The sequence below is a fragment of the Stegostoma tigrinum genome, chromosome 42 (genome assembly GCF_030684315.1).
Source record: "Stegostoma tigrinum isolate sSteTig4 chromosome 42, sSteTig4.hap1, whole genome shotgun sequence".
Taxonomy (NCBI): Eukaryota; Metazoa; Chordata; class Chondrichthyes; order Orectolobiformes; family Stegostomatidae; genus Stegostoma; species Stegostoma tigrinum.
In genome coordinates this window covers 11,849,567-11,875,800 of record NC_081395.1, presented here as the reverse complement: position 1 = coordinate 11,875,800, position 26,234 = coordinate 11,849,567, and the positions used below count along the sequence as shown (strand labels likewise).

The 26,234-nt window shown below is 46.0% G+C and overlaps 1 protein-coding gene across 1 annotated transcript; it reads right to left on the bottom strand.

Annotated features, from left to right (window-relative positions):
* Positions 1-2,041: 2,041 nt before the first annotated feature.
* On the bottom strand, positions 2,042-18,637 carry LOC125449200 (protein RD3-like). Its single transcript, XM_048524877.2, has 4 exons — positions 18,491-18,637; positions 13,491-13,599; positions 12,125-12,432; positions 2,042-6,193 (listed from the first exon to the last, which is right to left on the bottom strand). Exons 3-4 carry the CDS (start codon positions 12,418-12,420, stop codon positions 5,911-5,913), a joined length of 579 nt encoding a protein of 192 aa, XP_048380834.1. The 5' UTR covers positions 12,421-12,432; positions 13,491-13,599; positions 18,491-18,637; the 3' UTR covers positions 2,042-5,910.
* Positions 18,638-26,234: the final 7,597 nt, after the last annotated feature.

Here is a 26,234-nt window from a genome sequence, read left to right as displayed (position 1 = left end):
TGAGGATTAATGGTCAGATAAATGGTTTCGTACTCAGATTGGGAATTAGTGCTCCGATTGCCGATTAGTACTTGAGATTGGGGTTAGTGTTCAGATTGAGGTTTAGTATTCATTTTAAGCATTCATGCACAATTTGGAGATTAGTATTCAAATTAAGGATTTGTTCTAGATTGAGAATTCATGTCGCCATTGGGAATCAATGTATTATGTTTGGTGGGGGAATTCCAGCTCAGTGTGTAATTTGGGAGTTAATATATTGAAGATGTGTTAAATCTGGAATCTGGACCGAAAGCTCGGTTTTCGGGATAATCGAGTGGGGAGTTTCTCGAGTTTCGGGACTGATTTGGTGCCTGGAGTGGACTGACTCACCTGCAATCTGTTTCTTGGAGGCTCCGCATCCCATGCTGGGTCTGGCCGGGGCGGCTAGCTGAGCCGCTGGGCTACATTTGAAAGGCGCCCACGGCTCTTGTGACGGCCTAGGCTGCACCGGGAAACGTAACAAGGGAACGGTGGCAGGACAGCGGAAACCAGACCGGGGGGAATGAGGGAGGGTAAGGAGGCAGGGAGGGTAAGGAATGGGGGGGGGGGGGTGAAGGGGAGAGGGGAAAGGTGAGAGGAAGGGGAAAGGAAGGAGCAGGAGGAATGGGAAGGCCTTTGATGATGCAGCTGAAGATGACTGGACCTCGGACCCTACCCTGAGGATCTCTTGCAGAGATTTCTGGAGCTCAGACAACTGACTTCCACCATCAAACTCATCCTTTTTTTTCCTGAATTCGTACCAACTCGACAGGTTCATGTTAAGGCCAGACACTCTCGCCTCTCCTTAAGTTGTGTTCATATTGGTATCAAGGTTTTGTTGAGGTCAGGAGCTGAGAGGTCGTAGCAGAACCCAAACTGACTGTTAGGGAGTAGGTGGCAGTAGTAAATGTTCTCGTTCCATTAATTTAGTGATGTTGCAGAACAGTCATTTACCAAGCTGGATTTGTCTTCCTTTTCTCTTTAAGTGGATCGGACATTTCCGGGCAATTTCCTACAATGTCAGGTCGATGGCAGTGTTGAGGCTGAAACAGCTTGACCAGAAGCTGAGATAACAAGATGTAGAGCTGGATGAGCACAGCAGACCAAGCAACATCAAAGGAGCAAGAAAGTTGGTTGATTTTGGGAGCACAAATCTTCAGTAGTAAAACTGAGATGTTGTCAGGACCCATATCCACTGCTGTGTCTATTACTGCTGGTTTTGTTTTCCGTGCTGGTGATTCTCAATTTTTTCACTCGACTCATTCCTGGGATATGGACGTGTCTTGTGAAGAAAGGGTGAATAGTTTTGTTTTTTTTATCCAGTGCAGTTTAGACGAATAAGGAGTGATATCTTATTGAGACCTACGTGATCTTGAGGGGTTGGGGGAGAGTGGTTTTGTTTTTATTAGTCACTGGCTGGCCAGCATTTATTGCCTGTCCCTGGTTGCCACTTGAGAAGGTGATTGGCCGTCTTCTTGAATTGCCGCAGTACGTGGTGGAGGTAGACCTACCGAGGGAGGGAATTCCAGGATTTTGATCCCGCAAAAGTGAAGACGATGTTTTGTGGAGGAGGCTGAAACTAGGAGGATAGAGTTTAAAACGAGGTCTCCCTTCTAAGACAGAAATGAGGAAATGTTTTCTCACAGTCACTAAGTGTCATTGCAGCGTGACATTCTCTTCCACAGAAGGTAATGGAGAAAGGATCTTTATATTTACGAAGAAAAAGAGTTTTAAATTTTTAATGTAGACAAAGGCGTCAAGAATCCAGGAGAGCTGCTGACAGCAAGTTGGGTTTGAGATCATAACCAAATCTTACTGAATGGCAGAGCAGACTTGAAGATTCGAGTGGCCTCATCTTGCTCCTGTTTTCATTGGCCGAACAAATGAGTCGGCAAAAGATTCCACCGAGCATTTACTGGCCCCTAGCCCTCCTGCTGCAGAAAGAGTCCGATGAAAATTAATGGGAATGCTTTTTAATTCCTGTTTCACGCAGAGGACAAAACATAGACATTTTCAGATTGCAATCAGTGCCAGAAGAGAATGTGTTTATTTGAAACATTTTAATGTGTTATAAAATCATCACAATAGTAACTTCTTCCTGAGAAATACTATTTTTGCCTCTCGTACTAACCGAACGAAAACCAAAACCAATGTAAATCTTGCTCATGGGAATACATTGACGCATCCTGCCCTGTCTGCTGCAGCGCCTCTAGTTGCAGGAGTGGTGGGAGTCCTGGTCTGCTGTCTTGTTTGGCCTTGATCTTGTGGACTACATTTTGGACCATCCTGTGAACTATAAGACGTAGGAGCAGAAGTAGTCCATTCAGCCCATCGAGTCTGCTCTACCATCCAATGATTTGTGGCTGATCTGATCATCACCATCTCTACTTCCCCTAGATTCTCCTTCCCGATTAAAAATGTGTCTAATGTACTTAATGACTCGACCTTGAGAGCCCTCTGTAGTAAAGAAGTCATAGATTCACTACCCTCAAAGAAGAAATTCCTTCACATCTCTGTCTTAAATTGGCACACCTTTATTCTGAGACTCTGGTCCTAGACTCTCCAATGAGAGAAAGCACCATCTCAGCATTTGCCCAATCAAGCCCCCTTAAGAATCCTAATTTAAACAGTCCTTGGATAAGCATATGGATGATGACTGGATAGTGTCGGGGAAGGGGCTTAGATTAGTTCACAGATCGGCGCAACATCGAGGGCCGAAGGGCCTGTTCTGCGCTGTATTGTTCTATGTTCTATGTTTCAGTGAGCAGTTTCTCACCAATTCAATAATACTCCATCTAAATAATACTGTCATTGGAGAATACTGGCCAGGATTCTGGGCTGGGCTTTCTGAACTGCGATACAATACAGGAATCCTTGACTGTACCTGAAGGGCACCCTCTCCATCATCAGGAACCCCTCCTTACGCCCTGGGTGAGAGTCCTGTTACAGGGCTGCCCTCCCATATGGGCAGGAATTGAACAAAGCACACAGATTTCAGAGGGCTGGAGGAGGTTCTGGATATATGGAAGAGTTGTGGTCATTTCGAGATTGGGAGACATGGATGAGAGTGGAAGTGGTCGTGGACGGTGCTGTCTAAGGAGCCTCGGTGAGTTGCTGCAGTATGTCTTGTAGATGATATACACTGCTACGACTGAGTGTCTGTGGTTGAAGGGGTGAATATTGTGGATGTGGTGCCAGTCAAACAGCAACTGCTTTGTTCTGGATGGTGTCATGGTAAGTTATTTGATACAAGATGAACTGGGTTGAAATCTGGACACTTTGAACTCAAAGCAGGACAGAAAGTGCAAATGTACAAATTTGAGAAATCTATGGCAGCTTTCTGTGCCATGCATTTCTGGGATTCCAGTTAAAAGCACAGGGGATAGGAGCAGGACTAGGCCAGACTTGTCTCAAGCCACCTCCACCATTTAAATAAATAACGTCATGGTTCAACCTCAATACGCCCCTACTTTCCCTCCTGATCCCTATTTAAAAGTCCAGAAACGTATTTCGTTTGTGTGTTGTGAGCAACACTGAGACTTATTGCCCAGAGGGCACTCAAAAGTCAACTGCATCATTATGGGTCAGGAGTCACATGTAAGCCAAACTGGGTAGGGACAGCAAATTTCCTTCGCTAAAGATTGGGTTTTACAACATTCAGCAGTGGTATTATGGTCTTTATTAGCCTCTTCATTCCAGACTTTTATTAAATTTAAATTTCGTGTCTGCCATTGTGGGATTTGAACTGAGGTCCCCAGAACAATGCTTGGGTCTTTTCAGAATAGTTATCTGCTGATAATGCCACTAAACTACTGCCTTTCCTGAAAAGTGCATTAATCCTTGCCTTGAATTGAAAGTGAGCATCTACAGACCCCTGAGCTAAAGAATTCCAAATAGAAGTTTATAAAATCATGAGGAGTAAGGATCTGGTTAATAGCCAAGATCTTTTTACAAGGGTAGGGGATTCCAAAACAAGAAGGCATAAGTTTAAGGTGAGAGGGGAAAGATTTAAAAAGACCTGAGGGGTAGCTTTTTCACAGGTGATGAGCATGTGGAATGAGATGCCAGAGGAAGTGGTGGAGGCTGGGAACAATTACAACATTTAAAAGGCATCTGGATGAGTAGGTGAATAGGAAGGGCTGAGGGCCAAACGCTGGCAAATGGGGCTATGTCAGATTGGGATATCTAGTCAGCATGGATGAGTTGGACCGAAGGATTTGTTTCTGTTCTGTATGACTGTAATTCTTCAGGTGGCAATGCTGAATTTGAAATCAGGTCAGGGGTGCAGGAGGAGCCCAATCAGCCCTTGAGCCAGTTCTGCCACTAAGTGTGATCATCATGGGCATAACCTCCGATGCCCCATGCCTTAACACCTTTCTCAGTCTCGTCATTTAAAATGAAGAATCAGTTATGATTTGCAGAGTTCCAAATTTTCACTGCCATTCGTATGTGGGTGTTTTTACTAATGTCCCTTCTGAAAGGTCTCGCTATCAATGTTAGACTCTAGCCGACCAACACTCCTCAATTCTGGTTTCCACGGCCTACTAAAACAGACTTTCTGTATTTGTCCAAATTGTTATGAATCTGTGCTAGACTCTCTTCCAGGCCCAGTATCGTTGTGCTGTGGTGTGGTGCCTAGAACCCTCTCAACGCCATTCCAGGTATGGTCTAACTGGGGACTCTGTGTCTCTGAAAGCTTCTCTTCCATTCCCTTTGTTTCTAGCCCCTCTTGATATAGAGGACACCATTCCATTAGCCTTCCCGATTATTTTCCATTATCTGTTTGTGCAGAGCCCCCACATCACACTCCCCACTCATCTACACGACAAATCTTTAACTTAGCTTTTCTTTCCCCAAGATTTACAAAGAACATACTGACTGAGAGGTTGTAGCTGTGCAGAAAATTCAAAAACAGGCTGGGACTCATTTTTCTAGTAAAGAGAAACCTCAGAGAGTGAACTGCATTTACCAGATCCAATGGGCTGAATGGCCTATATCTTGCAGATGGGCAATTAGAAATATAGAGAGTAGATGTGAAGAAGGTGTCCACGTGGAAGCTGTCAATGTTAGACAGTTGGAAATAAGTCCAATCAGGCATCCAGGGGAAACAATTCCCCCCTGAGGTCAGTGATAATTTCGGACTCACTGGCACAGGAGAGTAGTTGTGTTGAATATTATTGATGACATTTTAAGGGAAGAACAGGCAAGATGCTGAAGAGTTCAAACAAACACACAACACTGGAGAAACTCAGCAGGTCTGGGCAGCATCTGTGGAGAAGAAAAACAGACTTAACCTCTCAAGTCTTGTGAGCTGTCTTCAGAACTTGGACTGAAACATTAAATCTGTTGCTTCCTCCACAAATGATGCCAGATTTGCTGGGTTCCTCCAGCATTCTCTGCATTTGTTTTAAGGGAAATACTGGCTCAAAGCATGAGGGAGACAGGAATAAGGAGGATTTAGGCGAGAGGGAGAGATGAAGAGGGAGGTTGGTGGGAGGTTCATGTTTTTAAACACTAGCATAGAGCAGAGAAACCAAATGGATCGGGTGCGTGTTGTGTGATTTCGCGCAACTCATCAAATCTGGAGCAATGCCTGATTCAGAGGAACTTTTCACATACAAAACACAACAGAAACAAGAATGGTAGGTAACGAAGTGTGAAGCTGGATGAACACAGCTGTGTCCATCCAGCTTCACACCTTGTTATCTTGGATTCTCCAGCATCTACAGTTCCCATTATCTCAGAAACGAAATTGGAGATGGGAGCCCTGAATCTCACTATCGCAGTTTTAAAAAAAATTGTGGAAACAATGCATTGCTCAATGCAGCTGGAAGTCTGCCCATCGTGTTGGTGCTAGTCTGACTCCTGCTTCAAGATGGGTGGGGGTTAATTTTACTCTCTGATATTGAACTCGGGCATACTCCTCACCCTACGGGCAGCGAGTAGGCCAGTGCCGGATTCCTTGATGCTGTCCTGGCAAAATGGATTGATCTTTAGCCGGGTCCTCAGGGTGAGTGCAGACAGACTGTTGCCCCGCTTGGAGTCCGCCTGCCTCCTCAATATCCTCTGTGCCTCTTCCTCTTCCTCTTGCTCGATGAAGTCCAGCAGCGTCAAGCGAAAGATTCGGGGAATCTCCGAGAGATCAGATTCAAACTCCCGGATTAGTTTCCGGAACCTGAGAGCCAGGGACCAAAACACGAGTCAATTTCTAAATATTATTTCACTCTGTACCGAATCCCATGTCCCTGTCCTGGGAGTATTTGATGGGGACAGTGTAGAGGCAGCTTTACTCTGTACCTAACCCCGTGCTGTCCCCGGGGAGTGTTTGATGGGGGGGACAGTGTAGAGAGAGCTTTAGTCTGTATCTAACCCCGTGCTGTCCCTGTCCTGGGGAGTGTTTGATGGGGGACAGTGTAGAGAGAGCTTTACTCTGTATCTAACCTCGTGCTGTCCCTGTCCCCAGGGAGTGTTTGATGGGGTACAATGTAGTGGAAGCTTTACTCTGTATCTAACCCCATGCTGTCCCTGTCCTGGGGGGACAGTGTAGAGGGAGATTTACTCTGTATCTAACACTGTGCTGTACCTGTCCTGAGTGTTTGATGGGGGAGCAAGTAAGGAAAGCTTCATTCCGCAGCTAACACTGCTGTACCAGTCCTGGGAGTGTTTAATGGCGGCCATTGTGGAGGCAGCTTTATTCTGTCTCTAACCCTCTGCTGTATCTGTCCTGGGAAAGGGAACTTCCCTCTGTTTCTGACCTTGTTGAGTACTTCCCCAATGGTTAAGTGGCTGGGTGCGTGAAAATTGATTGTATGATGTCTATATTTTAACAATCATCATATTTCAGGAAAAAAATATTTGAATATTTTTGCAAGATAAGACATCTCGTGTCATCTTGATATCACAGAGCTGTGGTTAGTGATGGTAGAGATCCCAGTTTCCTTTCTGTCACTAGGAAGACTAGGAATCTCTCCCACTCAAATTTGCATTGGAAAAACTCACAATCCACAAAGCCCAGTTACAGACATATCTTACCTTGGCTATCAGGTCCCAAGGTGGCAAGCAGGATGGTGTGCCTGTAACTTGGTTGGACTTGAACCCAGATATCTTGGTACAGGGACAGGATCCTTCCTGCATTGTGCCACACGCACCTCCTTGTTGCTATTGTAGGCTATTCAGTAATTAATAGGCAAACAGCATTCTTTATATTTGGTACCGTACTTGCTTACAGCAATTCAGAAGCATCTGGAACCGTGAAGAAAGAGCTTTTCTCCCAACACCAAATCATCATGACATATGTTTTTGCCATCCATTAACTGGCACCAGTAAATCACCCATGTAGCCAATCAGGAAGGGGAAGGTAGGGAGAGAGGAAAAAGGCTAAATCAAAATGGAATTGAAGGGGCAAGGTGTGGGTTGAGGATGCAACCTTCATGTTCCGTACTGCGGTCAAGAAGCCAGGCAAGAATGGACAGAAGCCCTGCTTGGAAAGCGATGATTTAAAGAACTGGACTTCCCAGGTCTGTAGTAATACTTGAGCTGCTTACAAATTAGCCAAAGCTTTCATTTTTAAATTAGTTGGACTCAAATTCCAACATCTGTCAGGGGATTTGAACCTGGGTCTCCAGGAGGTCGTCTGGATCTCCTACTCCATAATAGTACCAGTAGTACCAAGTATCACTTGCCTTAGAGGATCTGAGCCTCTGCAGACAAGAGGGACATGTCCAGGCAAGCTGTTTTGAATTAAAACTGTGAGGCAATGCTTCTTGTAATGGTGGGTTGGCAAGCCACATATCATCACATCTGGAGATGGACAGCATTGTGTGCAGTGTTGCTGGAAATTTCAAAATTGCAGCACAACAGCAGCAGCTCCAGTGTCTGAGCAAAACCAAGGCAAAAGTATTTTAATTTGAACGAGTACAAGTTGTCGACTTTGCATTGTAAAAGAGTAGAATTGTGGTCTTTGTAAATGGGGAGAAGACAAAAAATTCAATGGGACTTGAGGGATGGGGGTGGGGGGAGGTGGTGTGCTCCGGGTAAACAGATCATTTAAATCTCCCAGACAGATACCGAAAATATTTGAGAAGGCTAATGGAATGCTGCCTATATATCAAAAGGACCTAGAACTCAAGGAGCTAGAGGACAGGCTGTGGGAAGGAGGATATTTACCAGGATGTTGCGTAGTGAGGTTGCTAGGAATAAACATTTTCCCTTATTAAAGGCATCAATAACTGGGGGCATAGATTTAAGGGAAGGGGCAGGAGGCTTAAAGTGGATTTAAGGAAACCTTTTTCTCTCACTGCTTGAAACGGTTGTAGAGGCACAAACCCTTAAAACGTTTAATAAGTCTTCAGATGATGCTAAGGCATACTAGAGCAATCGGCCTAGTGCTGGAAAATGGGATTGGAGTAGATTAGGTGCTGGATGGACAGAACAGACACAATGGGCTGAAGGGCCCCTTTCCACACTTTACAAACACTTAAGGCACTATCTTGTTGAATGTTGGAACAGGCTCGAGGGGTTTAATGGCTTCCTGCATCCCCACAAAGTCCCTCATTTGCAGGAACACCCTGGTAAACGTCCTCAGGCCCCTTTCTGACGTTTTGTTATTGGTGGGCCCTAAAATTTTCTGCAAATCCCTATCAGGGCCGGACTCTGCAGTTTATAAACCCGGCAATCAAACAATGCACATGCTTTTCTTAAACCTTCCTAGACACCTTCGTGTATAAAAGCACAAAAACATAGGCCATTTGGCCTCCGCAAACATGCTCCACCATTCAGTAAACTCAGATCTGATCTTCCCACAATGACCCCATCCCTCCTGATTCCCTCAGCTTGAAAATTCTATCCATCTCTGAATTGATTGTACTCAGTGACTGACACTCCCCAGCCGTCAGGGGCTACAGAATTCCACAAACATTCTCCCTTCCCTCTCTCTGAGGGAAGAAATTCCTTCTCATCACAGTCCCAAGTGGTTGACCCCATACCCTGAGACTGTTGCCCCCCCCCCCCAATTCTAGACTGTTCATCTGGGAAGATGAGGGAGATGGGGCTAAGCAGGTTCTCATTCTCCCCTGGGGACATCTACATGTGACTTCAGACACCATAGCGATGTAATTGACCCTTAATTGGGGGATGGGCAATAAATGTTGGCATAGTCAGTGGTGCCCACATCCTGTGAAGGGTTTTTAACAAAAGACTCTTTCAAAGATCAATACGCTGCTCCTTCTGTTAGAAGACTGAATTGCACTATCCTACATAGAGCCAGGGTTCTTCTGCATGGAAACAGATCTTTTGGTCCAACTAGTCCACACTGACCATGTTCCCAAACTAAACTAATCCCACCTGCGTGTGTTTGGTTCATATCTCTCCAAACCTTTCCTATTCAAGTACTTACCCAAATGTCTTAAATGTTGTAACTGCACTTGCATCCACCGTTCTTGAGAGAGTGCAGGAAAGATTTAAAAGAATGTTGCTGGTGTTGGAGGGTTTGAGCTCTAGAGAGAGACTGGAGGCTGGGGTTATTTTCCCTGGAGCATTGGAGGCTGAGGAGTGACCTTATAGAGATTTACACAATAATTAGATGCATGGACAGGGTGAATAGCCAAGGTCTTTTTTCATAGTGTAGGGGATCCAAAACTAGAGGGCACAGGTTTAAGGTAACTAGGGAAAGGTTTAAAAGGGACCTAAGAGGCAACATTTTCATGCAGAGGGTGGTGTGTGTATGGAATGAACTTGCCAGAAGAAGTGGCTGAGGCTGGTACAATTATAACATTTAAAAGTTAACTGGATAGGTACGTTAATAGAAAGGGTTTAGAGGGATATGGGCCAAATGCTGGCAAATGGGACTAGACTGATTTAGGATATTGGTCAACATGGATGAGTTGGACCGAAGGGTCTGTTTCTATGCTGTACAGCTCTGTAACTTTATGGGGTGTCCTGGTACAGGTATCACTCAAAGTCGGTCTGCAGGTGCAGCAAGTGACTAAGAAGGTGGTGTTCATTGCAAAGAAAAATACTGATGCTTTGCTACAGTTGTACAGGTCTTGAGACTATAATCTGTATATGCATAGGAAGGATATTAATGGGTTAGAAGCAGTTTAGAGAAATAGCATGCTGCTGGCTTGATGTGGTTTGGCTTAAGACGGCAGATCTGTGATATACACCTCAGCATGTGGACAGTGAACAATACAGAGATAGAAGCTCTTCAGACTGCAAGATACAGCAACTCTCTCCTTTTCTCTCTCAGTAGCGGCAAGATGGCTCAGAACTCCTGTTTCACAGCACCAGGGACCAGGTTTGATTCCACCCTCAGGAGACTGTATGGAGTACACTTGTTCTCCCCATGTCTGTGTGGGTTTCCTCCGGGTGCTCCGGTTTTCACCCATAGTCCAAAGAAGTGTAGGTTAGGTGGATTGGCTGGGTTTACAGGGATATGGCTGGGGGCGTCAGATGCTCTTTGGAGGGGTGGCAAGCACTCGATGGGCTGAATGAACTGCTTCCACACTGTAGGGATTCTATATTTCAGCGAAGGAACTGAAAAATAGTTAATCCCTCCCTACTGTAGTGATTGTAATGAGGTCAGCCAGCTGGGCCTCACTGAATTTGAGAAGACAGTTAATGTCAGAACTGAGGAAGGGTCACCGGACCCGAAACGTTAACTCTGCTTTTTCTTCACAGATGTTGAGCCTTTCCAGAAACTTCTGTTTTTGTTCCTGATTTACAGCGTCAGTAGGCCTTTCAGCTTTTACTCACTGAATATGAGTTCCCAGATTGGGACCGTTAATCTGGTCCAATCAGGGAGCCCTGGCTGACATTTAAATAGGCTAAGTGTCAGAAATACTGACACTCTGGTACCTGACTCTGAATGAGGCGGTACTAAAGTCAAGGATTGTTGGTGTGTAAATCAACAGAGCCTTGGTGATGGGATTCCAGCCTCTGTGGAGTTATTTCACGTACCATACTGATAAGCTGCTGCCTCTAACCAACGTCTGAAAGAAGGAGCATTTAATGTGTCACTCAACACCCCTTCCCACACTGTACCTTCAGCAAGGAACTGAAAGAATAAATGGATCAAAAGGATTTGGAAGAAACAAATGGGAAACCACATCAACTCTTGTGGATCGATGCTATTGAACTGCCTAATAAAGAGAAGTTTCTCAAGCACACAAGCTGGCCGAATATTTGCTGTTAACTGAAGGTCATCAGAAAGGAAAACGGGATGTTCAGTAATTTGGTGAAATCTTTTAACTTTTGAGATATCCCCACAAGTACAATGAGGCTCAAGCATCAGCACAATTTACAGAGTGGTTCATAACAACACTTATTGGAATTTAGAAGTATAAGAGGCGACCTCACTGAAACATCTAAGATTCTGTGGGAGTCTGACAGGGAAAATGCTGAGAGGATGTTTTCTCACATGGTGGAGACTAGAACAAGGAGATAGAAACAGTTTAAGATACAATGTTCCCTTTTAAGTGACAAGGACAGATTTCTTCTGTATGAGGGTGGTAGGGGAAGGTTATTCTGTGGAATTTATCTTCCCCACACAGCAGTAGAGGCTGACTTACTCAAAGATCGAAGTACATACCAATAAGGAGTTGGCTGTTTGGTCCCTCAACTCTGCTCACCCATTCAATAACATTATGGCTGATTGGATCATTGAAAATAGGAGTAAGCTGTTCGGCCCCTTGAGCCTGCTCACCCATTCAGTAAGATCATGGCTGATTGGGTCATAGAAAATAGGAGTAGACTGTTAGGGTCCTTGTGCCTGCTCACCCGTTTGGTATTATCATGGCTGATCAGGTCATAGAAAGATAGAAAATATGAGCAGGAGTAGGCCCTTTGGGCCCCCCACCTGCTTGCCCATTCAATAAGATCATGGTTGACCCAACTGTGCCCTCAATTCCATTTTCCTACCGACATCCTTTGACCCTGTTGGTCAGAAGTTTATCCCTCATCCCCAGTCCTTCAAATCTGTCCCAGCGCTTTGTTTGGATTGGCCACAAACATCAGGAGGACCTAGGGCGGATTGAAGTTGGGGGTTCTGATCTGTTCAATGGCAGAAAGACCTGATGGGCCCAATGGCCTACTCCAGCTCCTCACCCACCTGAGAATGAGAGGCCCACACTGGGAGGGCTTGATCTTAGAGCACAGCTCTTGCAGCTCCAGCTGCTCCCCAGGGGGTATCCGGTAGTCGACCTTGGGCTGGGCCATGAGCCAGCTGTAGTCCACCCCCTGCTTCAGGCGTTTGCACTCAGCTGTCCGCTCCCGGTGAATCTTCTCAGCTCGCTTCAGTTGCAAGCCAAGCTCCAGGGTCAGCGTATTGGTAACCAGCTCTTCCTCAGTGCGAGGAGTGAGGGCCAAGCAATGTTCACTCCAGTCGAAGAGGGATGAGAGAAACATGGCAGCTGCTCACTGTAACAAGGAGAGAGAATTGGAGAACCGTACTATACAGAGGAGGTCCACTGAGTCTCCAGCGCTAATAATACTCTCAATCTACATTATTCCACTCCCATCCCGCACTAAGTCCACAGCCTTGAATGTTAAAGTACTTTCTATAGGTTAAAAGCTTTCCAGCCTCAACTACCCTCCCAGCCAATGCCTTCAAGACTTCCACCCCTCTTTGGTGAAATTTTCTTTCCTCAAACCCCCTCCAATCCTCTCACTTTATTCCCCCTTATTTTTGACCTTTGAACTAAGAGTCATAGAGTCATACAGCATGGAAACAGGCCTTTGCTGAACAGGTTACCTAAACTGAACTATTGCTATTTCCCAGCATCTGACCCATATCCCTCTAAACCCTTCCTATTCATTGTACCCATCAAAATGGGGGCAAGATGGAATGGGGAAGGGACAGCTGGGGAAGGAGAACTGGAGATGTTTGGGATGTAGAATTGGGGGACATGGTGTTGGGGGTGCTTAAGAGGCAGACTTGGGGGCATTTAAGAGGTAGTAGTGGGCATATTTGAGAGAAAGTTGGGGATTTGAGAAGGAGAGTTCAGGATGTTTAGAGACAATATTATGGGGTTTAAAGGCAGCGTTGGAGGGGGATTTGGGAGGTAGAGTTGGGGGGGGGGTGAAGGGACAGAGTTGGAGGTTATTAGAAATGTAGGTTTGAGGGAAATCTGACAGGCAGAGTTGAGGGTGTTAGAAAGTCTCTGTCCTTAACTGACCAGAACTTTATCAAGACTCAGTATAAGGTCTGTGTTGTATTTTGGCATGGAAGTCAAGATCCTATCCATTTTGATCTACCTGTAGCCTTCAAAGATCCATCTTGAACACCCGCATCCCTCCTCCCTGTACCCGGGACTGTTTGGTTAACATTAAAAGAGGGAGCTGATGAACTAACTCTTGCGATCCCCAGCCTATAAGTAGCTTTGGTGACTTGGAACGGAAGGGGTGCGATTGCTACTTGTTTCCCCAGTTTGTGTAAGACTGGGTGCCCTCAACGTAGGAGAACCAAGGGGACTCACCTTTGTTGTCCTCTGGGTAGAGATGGTAGGAGTTGGAACAGATTCCCACTCCGTCTCGTGTCTTGTTCCCTGTCTGAGCGGTTCTGCTGGCTGTCCCTACCTCTCCCGCCTAGGTGAGAGGTGGATAAGGAGGTATTAGCTTATTAATCACAAAGTTTCTTCTTGTGTCAGCATGAATCGTGGATGCAAGCTCACGTGTGTGTTTATGTACGTGTGTGTGAGTCACAGCACGCTGTGGGGCTGGGAGAGCAAACACATCTGTCACCACGTACAAGAGCTGATGTACAACCAGTCACGTATTCCTAAATACAGGAAAGTTCCTGTAAAACTTTGACACTGGGCCTCGTCAGAGTGACCGAGAGCTCAGCTGAAGAGTTCACTTTCAAAGGAACATCTTAAGGGAAGAAACTAATTCAGGAAAGGTTTAGGGAGGGATTTCCAGAGCTTAGGGCGTGTGAGCATGTAAAGGCTAGTGGGTGGAGGAAGGGGCAATGAAAATCAGGGGATTCTCAAGAGGCTGGATTTAGAAATGTTGAAAATAGGAGCAGGAGTAGGCCATTTACCCCTTCAAACCTGCTCCGCCATTCAAAAAGATCATGGATAATTACCCAACTCAGTCCCCTGTTCCTGCTTTATCCTCTTTACCCTTTGATCCATTTAGCCCGAAGAATTATATCCAACTCTTTCTTGAAAACATTCAATGTTTTGGCCTCAACCACTTTCTACGGCAGGGAATTCTACAGGCTCCCCACCTAAATGACCTACTTTGTAATCTTTAGACTGTGACCCCATGGTTGTGGACCCCCTGGGTCATCGGCAACATCCTGCCTTTGTTTTCTCAGTAGCTTAACATCTTGTATTGGTGACTCTCCCTGGGGACTAGCTTCAGGAGTGTGGCCCTGGATTATGGACCTGTGGAGAGAGACCCAGACACAGCAGTTCTGACCCTCTCGAGGTGTGACGGTAGTGTCCGAGTCACGGTGTGTGTCCCACTTTGTGCAGACAGCCATGGTTTGTATGGAAACCAATTCTACAGTGTGCTGAAGAAACTGCTGATTTTATTTTCAGGATCATTCTCAGACTATGAGAGTCCCATGGCATGACTTCCAGCTGTGTACTCTCCAATCCTATGTTTGCTTCTATCCTGGATTCCCCTGGCTTAACAGAGTAACACAGTTAAACACTAATGAATGTCTATTTGAAGAGAAAATCCACACAGATGCTCCCTGCCAGTCCCGATATTAGACCGAGGTTTACTTCAAGAGATTACTCCCTTCCTCTGAGAGGCTCATTTAGATGCTATAAATAGTCAGGTACAATAGGTTATGCAAGATTAATATACAGATATACTGGGCACCTCGAACCAAACTGACGAGAAGCTTGTTTCATATGAAGCTGCACACCTGCGGATCGGGGGAGACAGGACAGACAGAGAAAACATCGTTTACATAGCACACGGTTCGGCTACAACGAGACAAATCCTTGGAAGTGGCAGGACGCACTGAGAACTGCATGAAATCCTGGGATTCAGACACACAGGCAACTACACTAAACCTTTAGAAAGCTGTGGTTAGGCTCCTGGTCAATAAGATCAGGTGGGAAGGCCAGAACCCACTGATTCAACCTATTCCTCACTCACTCTATCCCTCACTTGCCAACACATCTGTTCCTCACTCAGCCTGCCCCTCATTCACCCCGCCCCTCCGTCGGGCACCCAGTCCCCCACTCGCACTGTCCCCACACACCGGGTCCTTCATACACACCGTCTCTCACTTGCCCACTCACTCGGTCCCTCACTCTCCCTGGCCCTTACCCGCCCTGACCCTCCCTCAACCTGGCCCTCACACACACTGCCCACTCACTCAGTCCCTCACCTGACCACTCTCACTGTCCTTGCCTCACTCACTCACCAAGTCCCTCCGTCACTGGCTCGCCCTGACCCTCGCTCCCACTATCTTTCCACCACCAGCTGTGGGCCGTGCAAGCTATAAGAGGAGGATCTGCAGTTTCAGGTTTGGAATGGTGTGGGCTGCTTCAAATAAGTTGCAATGCATCTGCCTTAGAACTAAAAAAAACTCAACTTCCATATTAACTCTGTACTTCAAGGAATCAGGAGCAGGATGGCAGGAAGCAACTTGTATTTCCCAAACTGTCTGAACTCTGAAATATTTCTGGGAAATAGCTCCCTCTCTGGGAAGTAAAAACAATTATTGGAAGCCAATATCTCTAGGAGAGGACAATGCAGAGTGACTCAATTCAATTTCCTGTTCACAAGAATGATCCACGAATGAAGGGCGTGACATATGAGGAGCAGCTGAAGGATTCTGGGTCCGTACACGATTGAGTTTAGAAGGCTGAGGATGGATCTGTTTGAAACTTAACAGAATACTGAGATGCCTGGATAGACAAGATGTGGAGAAGAGTAGGAGAGAGTAGGACCTGGGGGCACAGCCTCAGAGTGAAGGGACAACCCTTTAGAACTGAGATGAGGAGGACAATCTTCAGCCAGAGGGAATTCATTGCCAAAGAGGGCTGTGGAGGCCAAGTCAGTGAGTGTCTTTAAAACAGAGTTCTTGTCTATCATAGAATCCCTACAGCATCAAAGAGCATCCCACCTATGCCCACACCTCTCCTCCATGCTATCCCAGTAACCATTTCCCATGGATAACCCACCCAAACCACATACCCCTGGACAGCATTGGCAATTTAGCACGGTCAATCCACCCTAACCTGCACATCCCTGGGCACTATGGGACAATTTACAATGGCCAATCCACCCTAACATGCACGTCCCTGGGCACTATGGGACAATTTAGCACGGCCAATCCACCCTAACATGCACGTCCCTGGGCACTATGGGACAATTTAGCACGGCCAATCCACCCTAACCTGCACATCCCTGGGCACTATGGGACAATTTAGCACAGCCAATCCACCCTAACCTGCACATCCCTGGGCACTATGGGGCAATTTAGCACGGCCAATCCACCCTAACCCGCACATCCCTGGACACTATGGGACAATTTAGCACGGCCAATCCACCCTAACCCGCACATCCCTGGGCACTATGGGACAATTTAGCACAGCCAATCCACCCTAACCTGCACATCCCTGGACACTATGGGATAATTTAGCACGGCCAATCCACCCTAACCTGCACATCCCTGGGCACTATGGGACAATTTAGCACGGCCAATCCACCCTAACCCGCACATCCCTGGGCACTATGGGGCAATTTAGCACGGCCAACCCACCCTGACCTGCACATCTTTGGACTGTGGGAGGAAAGCGAAGCACCCGGAGGAAACTCACACAGAAACAGGGAGAAAGTGCAAACTCCACACAGACAGTTGCCTGAGGGTGGAATTGAACCCAGGTCCCTGATGCTGTGAAGCAACAGTGCTAATCACTGACCACCATGCTCAAAGGGATCAGGGGTTATGGGGATAAGGGAGGAGAATGGGTTTATGAAACATATCAGCTATGATTGAACGGTGGAGAATACTTGATGAGCCAAATAGCCTAATTCTGTTCCTATATTCTAACAGACCTCAAAATGAGGCACATATCAATCAGCATTGACAAAGAACCATTTGTTACAAACTCAGAAACGACTGGCTCAGGCTTCAATAGACAATAGGTGCTGGAGTAGGCCATTCATTATGATCATGGCTGATCATCCACAATCAGTATCCTGTTCCTGCCTTATCCCCATAACCCTTGATTCCACTATCTTTAAGAGCTCTATCCATCTCTTTCTTGAAAGTATCCAGAGAGTTGGCCTGCACTGCCTTCTGGGGCAGAGCATTCCATATATCCACCACTCTCTGGGTGAAGAAATTTTTCCTCAACTCTGTTCTAAATGGCCTACACCTTATTTTTAAACTGTGTCCTTTGGCTCTGGAGTCACCCATCAGTGGAAACATGCTTCCTGCCTCCAGAGTGCCCAACCCCTTAATAATCTTATACTCTCAATCAGATCCCCTCTCATCCTTCTCAACTCAAGTGTATACAAGCCTAGTTGCTCCAATCTTTCGACATATGATAGTCCCGCCATTCCGGGAATTGACCTCGTGAACCTACGCTGCACTCCCCCAATAGCAAGAATGTCCTTCCTCAAATTTGGAGACCAAAACTGCACACAATACTCCAGGTGCAGTCTCACCAGGGCCCTGGACAGCTGCAGAAGGACCTCTTTGCTCCTATACTCAATTCCTCTTGTGATGAAGGCCAGCATGGCATTAGCTTTCTTCACTGCCTGCTGTACCTGCATGCTTGCTTTCATTGACTGATGTACAAGAACACCCAGATCTCTTTGTGCTTCCCCTTTACCTAACTTGACTCCATTGAGATAGTAATCTGCCTTCCTGTTCTTGCCACCAAAGTGGATAACCACACATTTATCCACATTAAACTGCAAGAACATAGCTGATATGTTTCATAAACCCATAAATCCATGCTGGCTCTGACCTATCCTGTTACTGCTATCCAAATGAGTCGTAATTTCATCTTTTATAATTGACTCCAGCATCTTTCCCACCACTGACGTCAGGCTAATCGGTCTGTAATTTCCTGTTTTCTCTCTCCCTCCTTTCTTGAAAAGTGGGACAACATTTGCCACCCTCCAGTCCGCAGGAACTGATCCTAAATCTATTGAACCTTGGAAAATGATTACTAATGCGTCCACAATTTGTAGAGCCACCTCCTTAAGTGCCCTGGGATACAGACCATCAGATCTCGGGGACGTATCAGTCTTCAGACCTAACAGTCTATCCAACATCACTTCCTGCCTAATATAAATACCCTTCAGTTCGTCCATTACCCTAGGTCCTTCAGCCACTATTGCATCTGGGAGATTGCTTGTGTCTTCCCTAGTGAAGACAGATCCAAAGTACCTATTCAACTCTTCTGCCATTTCCTTGTTCCCCATAATAAATTCACCTGTTTCTGACTTCAAAGGCCCAATTTTAGTCTTCAGCATTTTTTTTCTTTTCACTTACCTAAAAAAGCTTTTATTATCCTCCTTTATATTTTTGGCCATTTTTCCTTCGTACCTCATTTTTCCTCTGTGTATTGCCTTTTTAGTTATCCGCTGTTGCTCTTTAAAAGCTTCCCAGTCCTCTGGCTTCCCGTTCATCTTTGCTATGTTATACTTCTCTTTTATCTTTGTACAGTCCTTAACTTCCCTCGTCACCCACAGCCACCCCTGCCTCCCTCTTTGGAATGAACTGATCCTGCTTTGAACTTTGGCCAGCTCCTCCCTCATAGCTCCATAGTTCCCTTTGTTCAACTGCAATACTGACACTTCCGATTCTCCCTTCTCCCTCTCAAACTGCAGATTAAAATTTATCATATTATGGTCACTACCTCCTAATGGCTCCTTTACTTTGTTGACGCTGTTGTATTTCTTAACTTCTCTTATTCTCACTTTCCCTTTAACTTCATTCTTAAATTTCCAGTTTGGCCCCTCCCCCCCATGACTTAGTTTAAACACACCTGTGTTGCAGTGGCAAACCTGCCTGCCAGAAAGCTGGTCCCCCAATTATTAAGGTGCAACCCGTCCCTCTTGTACAATTTATCCTTCCCCAAAACAGACCCCAGTGATCCAAGAATTTAAATCCTTGCTTCCTGCACCAGTTCCTCAGCCACACATTCAAGTCCATTATCTCTCTGTTCCTGCCCTCTCCAGCCCGAGGAACTGGAAGCAAACTGGAGATAACCACCCTGGAAGTCCTGCTTTTCAGCCTTCTTCTGAGTTCTCTGAAGTCCTGCTGTAGAATGCCCCTCCTTTTCTTCCCAACGTCATTAATGCCGATATGCACCACTACTTCTGGGTCTTCACCTTCGCCCTTGAGGACTCCCTGCACTCTGTCAGTGACGTCCTGGATCCTGGCACCGGGAAGGCAACACAGCATCCTCAAATCCTGCCTGTTGCCACAGAAACCCCTTTCTGTCCCTCTCACTATGGAGTCCCCTATTACCACAGCTCTCCGTGATGTCTGACTCCTTGGCTCTGCCTCTACAGCAATTTTTGACTCGCAGACCTGTTCCCCCTCTCGGACTGGCAGTGTCGTCTGTCTCGACAGTTTCCAAGACAGTCAGCCTGTTTACAATAGGTGCTTCCCCTGGGGTCTCTTGTACTGCATTCATGTCTTCCTTCGTCATCAACATTCCCCTTCTCTCTTTAGGTATCCTCGGTGTAATGACCTCGCTGAAGGTCCTGTCCAGAAAATTCTCATTCTCTCTGTCTTCATCTTTGGACAGCTTGGTCGACTTGAACATAGTGTGGTGGAAGAAAATCCAAAAACGAGGAACTGTCTCCAGCAGATCCTGAGCTGCTGGTACTGAGTTGCAGCCAGTAACTTTAAAATTCATGATCCATTATCCAGAAAGAGTTGACCTGGTCAATCACTGAAGATTACTATTACAACCAGGCTGATTGTTGCATCAACTTCTTGTATCTCCATGTTTCTGTGATCCCCTTGTGGTTTTGTAGAAGTGTTCAAAGTATCTTAAATGGCGATTCTCAACTTTTGACGGTAGTTCCATAATTTCTGAACTCAAAGTTAAACTGTGAACTCAGTAATCCCATCAATACAGAACTCCACTGATATTCTCATCAACACTTGCCCGAGATTCTCCAAGATATTGTTACCATTGTTACATTCATACCACTAACCCCTTCCATCAACCTTCCAACTTCCCCTTCTGAAGAAGGATCTAGGCCCAAAATGTCAGCTTTCCTGCTCCTCTGATGCTGCTTGGCCTGTTGTGTTCATGCAGCTCCACACCTTGTTATCTCAGGACAAAGCCACAAATCCACAAGCACCCACTCCCTCTATCACTGACGGTCAGTAGCAGCAGTGTGTACCATCTACAAGAAAGTCCCAGATGATTGGAAAATTGCTGATGTAACCCCCTGGTTTGAGAAAGGATCAAGGCAAAAGATGGAAAATTATCGGCCGATTAGCCTAACCTCGGTTAGAACGTAGAACATAGAAAAATACAGCACAGTACAGGCCCCTAGGCCCACGATGTTGTGCCGTGGAATAATCTTAATCCAAAAATAAAATAACCTAACCTACATTCCCCTCAATTCACTGCTGTCCATGTACATGTCCAGCAGTGGCTTAAATGTCACTAATGACTCCGCTTCCACGACTACTACTGGTAAACTATTCCATGCGCTCACAACTCTCTGGGTGAAGAACCTCCCTCTGACGTCTCCTCTATACCTTCCTCCTAACACCTTAAAACTATGACCCCTTGTGGCAGTCAATCCTGCCCTGGGGAAAAGTCTCTGGCTATCGATTCTATTCATGCCTCTCATTACCTTGTACACCTCGATCAGGCCACCTCTCTTCCTCCTTCTCTTCAGAGAGAAAAGTCTGAGCTCAGTCAACCTCTCCTCGTAAGACAAGCCCTCCAGTCCAGGCAGCATCCTGGTAAACCTCCTTTGCACCCTCTCCAAAGCCTCCACATCTTTCCTATAATAGGGCGACCAGAACTGGACACAATATTCCAAGTGTGGTCTCACCAGGATTTTGTAGAGCTGCAGCATAACCTCGTGGCTCTTAAACTCGATCCCCCTGTTAATGAAAGCCAAAACACCATATGCTTTCTTAACAACCTTATCCACCTGGGTGGCAACTTTGAGGGAGCTATGCACTTGAACACCAAGATCCCACTATTCCTCCACACTGTCGAGAATCCTGCCTTTAATCCTATATTCAGCATTTAAGTTCAACCTTCCAAAATGCATCACTTCGCATTTATCCAGGTTGAACTCCATCTGCCATTTCTGAGCCCAGCTCTGCATTCTGTCAATGTCTCGCTGGAAACTACAATAGCCCTCGATACTATCAACGACACCTCCAACCTTTGTGTCATCAGCAAACATACTAACCCACCCCTCAACCTCCTCATCCAAGTCATTTATAAAAACTACAAAGAGCAGAGGCCCAAGAACAGAGCCCTGCGGGACACCACTCAGCACTGACCTCCAGGCAGAATACTTACCATCTACAACCACTCTCTGCCTCCTGTCAGCCAACCAATTCTGAATCCAGACAGCCCAATCACCCTGTATCCCATACCTCATGACTTTATGAATGAGCCTGCCGTGGGGAACCTTATCAAATGCCTTGCTAAAGTCCATGTACACCACATCCACTGTTCGACCCTTGTCAACCTGTCTCGTGACTTCCTCAAAGAACTCAATAAGATTTGTAAGGCATGATCTGCCCCTCACAAAGCCTGGCTGACTCCCTTTAATCATGCTACACTTTTCCAAATAGTCATAAATCCTATCCCTCGGAATTCTTTCCAAAACCTTGCTGACCACAGACATAAGACTGACTGGTCTGTAATTTCCAGGGATTTCCCTATTCCCTTTCTTGAAAAGAGGAACAACATTTGCCTCCCTCCAATCTTCTGGTACGACTCCCGTGGAGAGTGAGGAAGCAAAGATCTTCGCCAGCGGCTTAGCAACCTCCTTTCTTGCTTCCCAGAGCAACCTAGGATAAATCTGGTCTGGCCCTGGGGACTTATCAATCTTAATGTTTGCCAAAATTTCCAGCACATCAACTTCCTCAATCTTGATCTGTTCAAGCCTGTTTTCCTGCTCCTCAAAGTTCTCATTCACAACAAGGTCCCTTTCCTTAGTGAAAACCAAAGCACAAAACTCATTCAGAGCTTCCCCTATCTGCTCAGAGTCCTCGCACAAGTTCCCTAGGCTATCCCTGATCGGCCCTACCTTCTCCCTGATCATTCTCTTATTCCTCACGTATGAGTAAAATGCCTTCGGGTTCTCCCTAATCCTTCCTGCCAAGCCTTTCTCGTGCCCCCTCCAGGCCCTCCTTATGGTTGTTGGTAAAATTCTAGAATCCATTGTTAAGGATGAGATTTCTAAATTCCTGGAAGTGCAGGGTCAGATTAGAACAAGTCAGCATGGATTTAGTAAGGGGAGGTCGTGCCTGACAAACCTGTTGGAACTCTTTGAAGAGGTAACAAGTAGGTTAGACAAGGGAAACCCAGTGGATGTCATCTATCTAGACTTCCAAAAGGCCTTTGATAAGGTGCCTCACGGGAGGCTGCTGAGCAAGGTGAGGGCCCATGGTGTTCAAGGTGAGCTACTGGCTTGGATTGAGGATTGGTGGTCTGACAGAAGGCAGAGAATTAGGATAAAAGGCTCTTTTTCAGAATGGCAACAAGTGGTGTCCCGCAGGGTTCAGTATTGGAGCTGCAGCTGTTCACTGTATATATTAATGATCTGGATGAAGGGACTGGGGACATTCTGGCGAAGTTTGCCAATGATACGAAGATAGTTGGACAGGCAGGTAGTACTGAGGAGGTGGGGAGGCTGCAGAAAGATTTAGAGTGTTTAGTAGAGTGGCCAAGGAAATGGCTGATGAAATTCAATGTGAGCAAATGTGAGGTTTTGCACTTTGGAAGAAAGAATACAGGCATGGACTATTTTCTAAACGGTTAGAAAATTCGTAAAGCAGAAGTACAAAAGGATCCGGGAGTGTTGGACCAGGATTCTCTAAAGGTTAACTTGCAAGTAGAGTCTGTGATTAAGAAAGCGAATGTAATGTTGTCGATTATCTCAAGAGGGTTGGAATATAAAAGCAGCGATGTGCTTCTGAGGCTTTATAAAGCTCTAGTTAGGCCCCATTTAGAATACTGTGTCCAATTTTGGGCCCCACACCTCAGCAAGGACATACTGGCGCTGGAGCGTGTCCAGCGGAGATTCACACGGATGATCCCTAGAATGGTAGGTTTAACGTACAATGAACGGCTGAGGATCCTGGGATTGTATTCATTGGAGTTTAGAAGGTTGAGGGGAGATCTAATAGAAACTTACAAGATAATTTATGGCTTAGAAAGGGTGGATGCTGTGAAGTTGTTTCCATTAGGCGGGGAGACTAGGACCCGTGGGCATGGCCTTAGAATTAGAGGGGATAAATTTAAAACAGAAATGAGGAGACATTTCTTCAGCCAGAGAGTGGTGGGCCTGTCTACTTCATTGCCACAGAGTGCAGTGGAGGCCGGTACATTAAATGCTTTCAAGGCAGAGATCGATTAATTCTTGATCTCACAAGGAATCAAGGGCTACAGGGAGAGTGCAGGGAAGTGGAGTTGAAATGCCCATCAGCCATGACTTAAATGGCGGAGTGGACTCGATGGGCCAAATAGCCTTACTTCCACTCCTATGTCTTATGGTCTTATGGTCTTAAGATGCATTACAGCAACTCACCAAAGATCCTTAGACAGCACACTCCAAACCCACGACCACCAGGTCAAGGGCAGCAGATTACATGGGAACACCACCCCCTGCAGGTTCCCCTCTGAGCCACTCCCCATCCCAACTTGGAAATATATTGGCCATTCCTTCAGTGTCCCTCTGTCAAAATCTTGCTGCTCCCTCCCTAATGGCATTGTGGGTCTGCATGTGGACTGCAGTAATTCAAGAAGGCAGCTCACCACCATCTTCTAAGGGGCAATTTGGAAAGGGCAATAAATGCTGTGCCCATCCAGCAACTTCCAGAAGAGACATGACTGAGCTGTACAAAATTATGAGGGGCATAGCTTGGGTTGACAGGGAGAAACTGTTCTACTTGATGGAGAGATCAATGACCAGAGGGCATAGACTTAAGGGAAAGGGTATGAGGTTTAGATGGTGTAGAAGAGTAGCTCTCTGACTGGAGACAAAGAGCCTGGAGGCAGACAGGATTCAGGCATGTGGCAGACATTCATTCAAGCAATAACTGGTTCATGCAGGGAAAGGGCCAAATGATCTTCCCCGAATCTGGCTTCGACGTGAGAACCCAGTTGTTCTCTTAATCTACAGTGCAGATTGGAAGAGTAATCAAAGACGCACTCTGATTTTCACAGTGAAAAGTTGTATTTTTTTACATTTTGTGCTGCAGTGATCATATATAATGTGGCTACTGTGCCCTCCCCCTTTCACGATATAACCATCCCTGTGAAACACCTGATCAATGATGGACGCTCCTAAGGACAGCCCTAGGTTCCCTTAACTTTCATGATGCCTTACAGTCATTGTAATCTCTAGGCATTGGGGTCTTTTTATGTTGGTTTCCAAAGTTACTGGCTCTTCTCCTTTGGTCATTTCCCTGACTTGCTTATCTCTAAGGACTGCCTGAATTCTATTATTTATTGTTTCCATTTGCTATCTTTATCAAATTCTATCCTCCTTATATAAAAAAGTTAGTCACAGTATTAATTTTATTGTAAAGTTTTTTTTGCTAATTAGACAATATATGCCAGGCATCTGTTTAATGTTTTCCCTTCATGGTTTTATTATGCAGTTTTACAATTACATTGAAATGCATCTCGGTGATTACTTGAAAAATCTGTTAAGTCGAACATATTGCTTAACGCTGTAAATAACTTCAAGGAAACTGCTAACTTCTACGAGATAACTTCAACTGCTGTTTTATCACTGAACACATCTTTCCTTAATGAGACTGGAATTAATTATTTGTTTTAGTTTAGTGATCCGTCAAAGCATTTTTATGAGTCACAATTCTATCATTTCATCTGTTTGTTACGAATGTTCAAATTGTTCATCCTTGAATATTTCCTTATCAAGGTTGTCTTATTCCTTGTAATCTTCCTGTTCAGATAATATTCCGTTTTGCCTCAGAATAATGGCTCATCAAAAGCACTGTTGTTTCACTTAAATGCTGAATCAGGCTTTTTAAAAATCAGTTGGACAGTCATTTTGTGTATCTTAAAAACAGACAGCTCCAACACAGGGGATGTGAGAAAAAAACATTCTCACTCAGACGGTAACAAAGTGTGGAGCTGGATGAACACAGCAGACCAAGCAGCATCTCAGAAGCACAAAAGCTGACGTTTCAGGCCTAGAGATAATGGGAACTGCAGATGCTGGAGAATTCCAAGATAATAAAATGTGAGGCTGGATGAGCACAGCAGGCCAAGCAGCATCTCAGGAGCACAAAAGCTGATGTTTCGGGCCTAGACCCTTCATCAGAGAGGGGGATGGGGAGAGGGAACTGGAATAAATAGGGAGAGAGGGGGAGGCGGACCGAAGATGGAGAGAAAAGAAGATAGGTGGAGAGAGTATAGGTGGGGAGGTAGGGAGGGGATAGGTCAGTCCAGGGAAGACGGACAGGTCAAGGAGGTGGGATGAGGCTAGTAGGTAGATGGGGGTGCGGCTTGGGGTGGGAGGAAGGGATGGTTGAGAGGAAGAACCGGTTAGGGAGGCAGAGACAGGTTGGACTGGTTTTGGGATGCAGTGGGTGGGGGGGAAGAGCTGGGCTGGTAGTGTGGTGCAGTGGGGGGAGGGGACGAACTGGGCTGGTTTAGGGATGCAGTAGGGGAAGGGGAGATTTTGAAACTGGTGAAGTCCACATTGATACCATTAGGCTGCAGGGTTCCCAAGCGGAATATGAGTTGCTGTTCCTGCACCCTTCGGGTGGCATCATTGTGGCACTGCAGGAGGCCCATGAAGGACATCTAGAGAATGGGAGGGGGAGTGGAAATGGTTTGCGACTGGGAGGTGCAGTTGTTTGTTGCGAACTGAGCAGAGGTGTTCTGCAAAGCGGTCTCCAAGCCTCCGCTTGGTTTCCCCAATGTAGAGGAAGCCACACCGGGTACAGTGGATGCAGTATACCACATTGGCAGATGTGCAGGTGAACCTCTGCTTAATGTGGAATGTCATCTTGGGGCCTGGGATAGGGGTGAGGGAGGAGG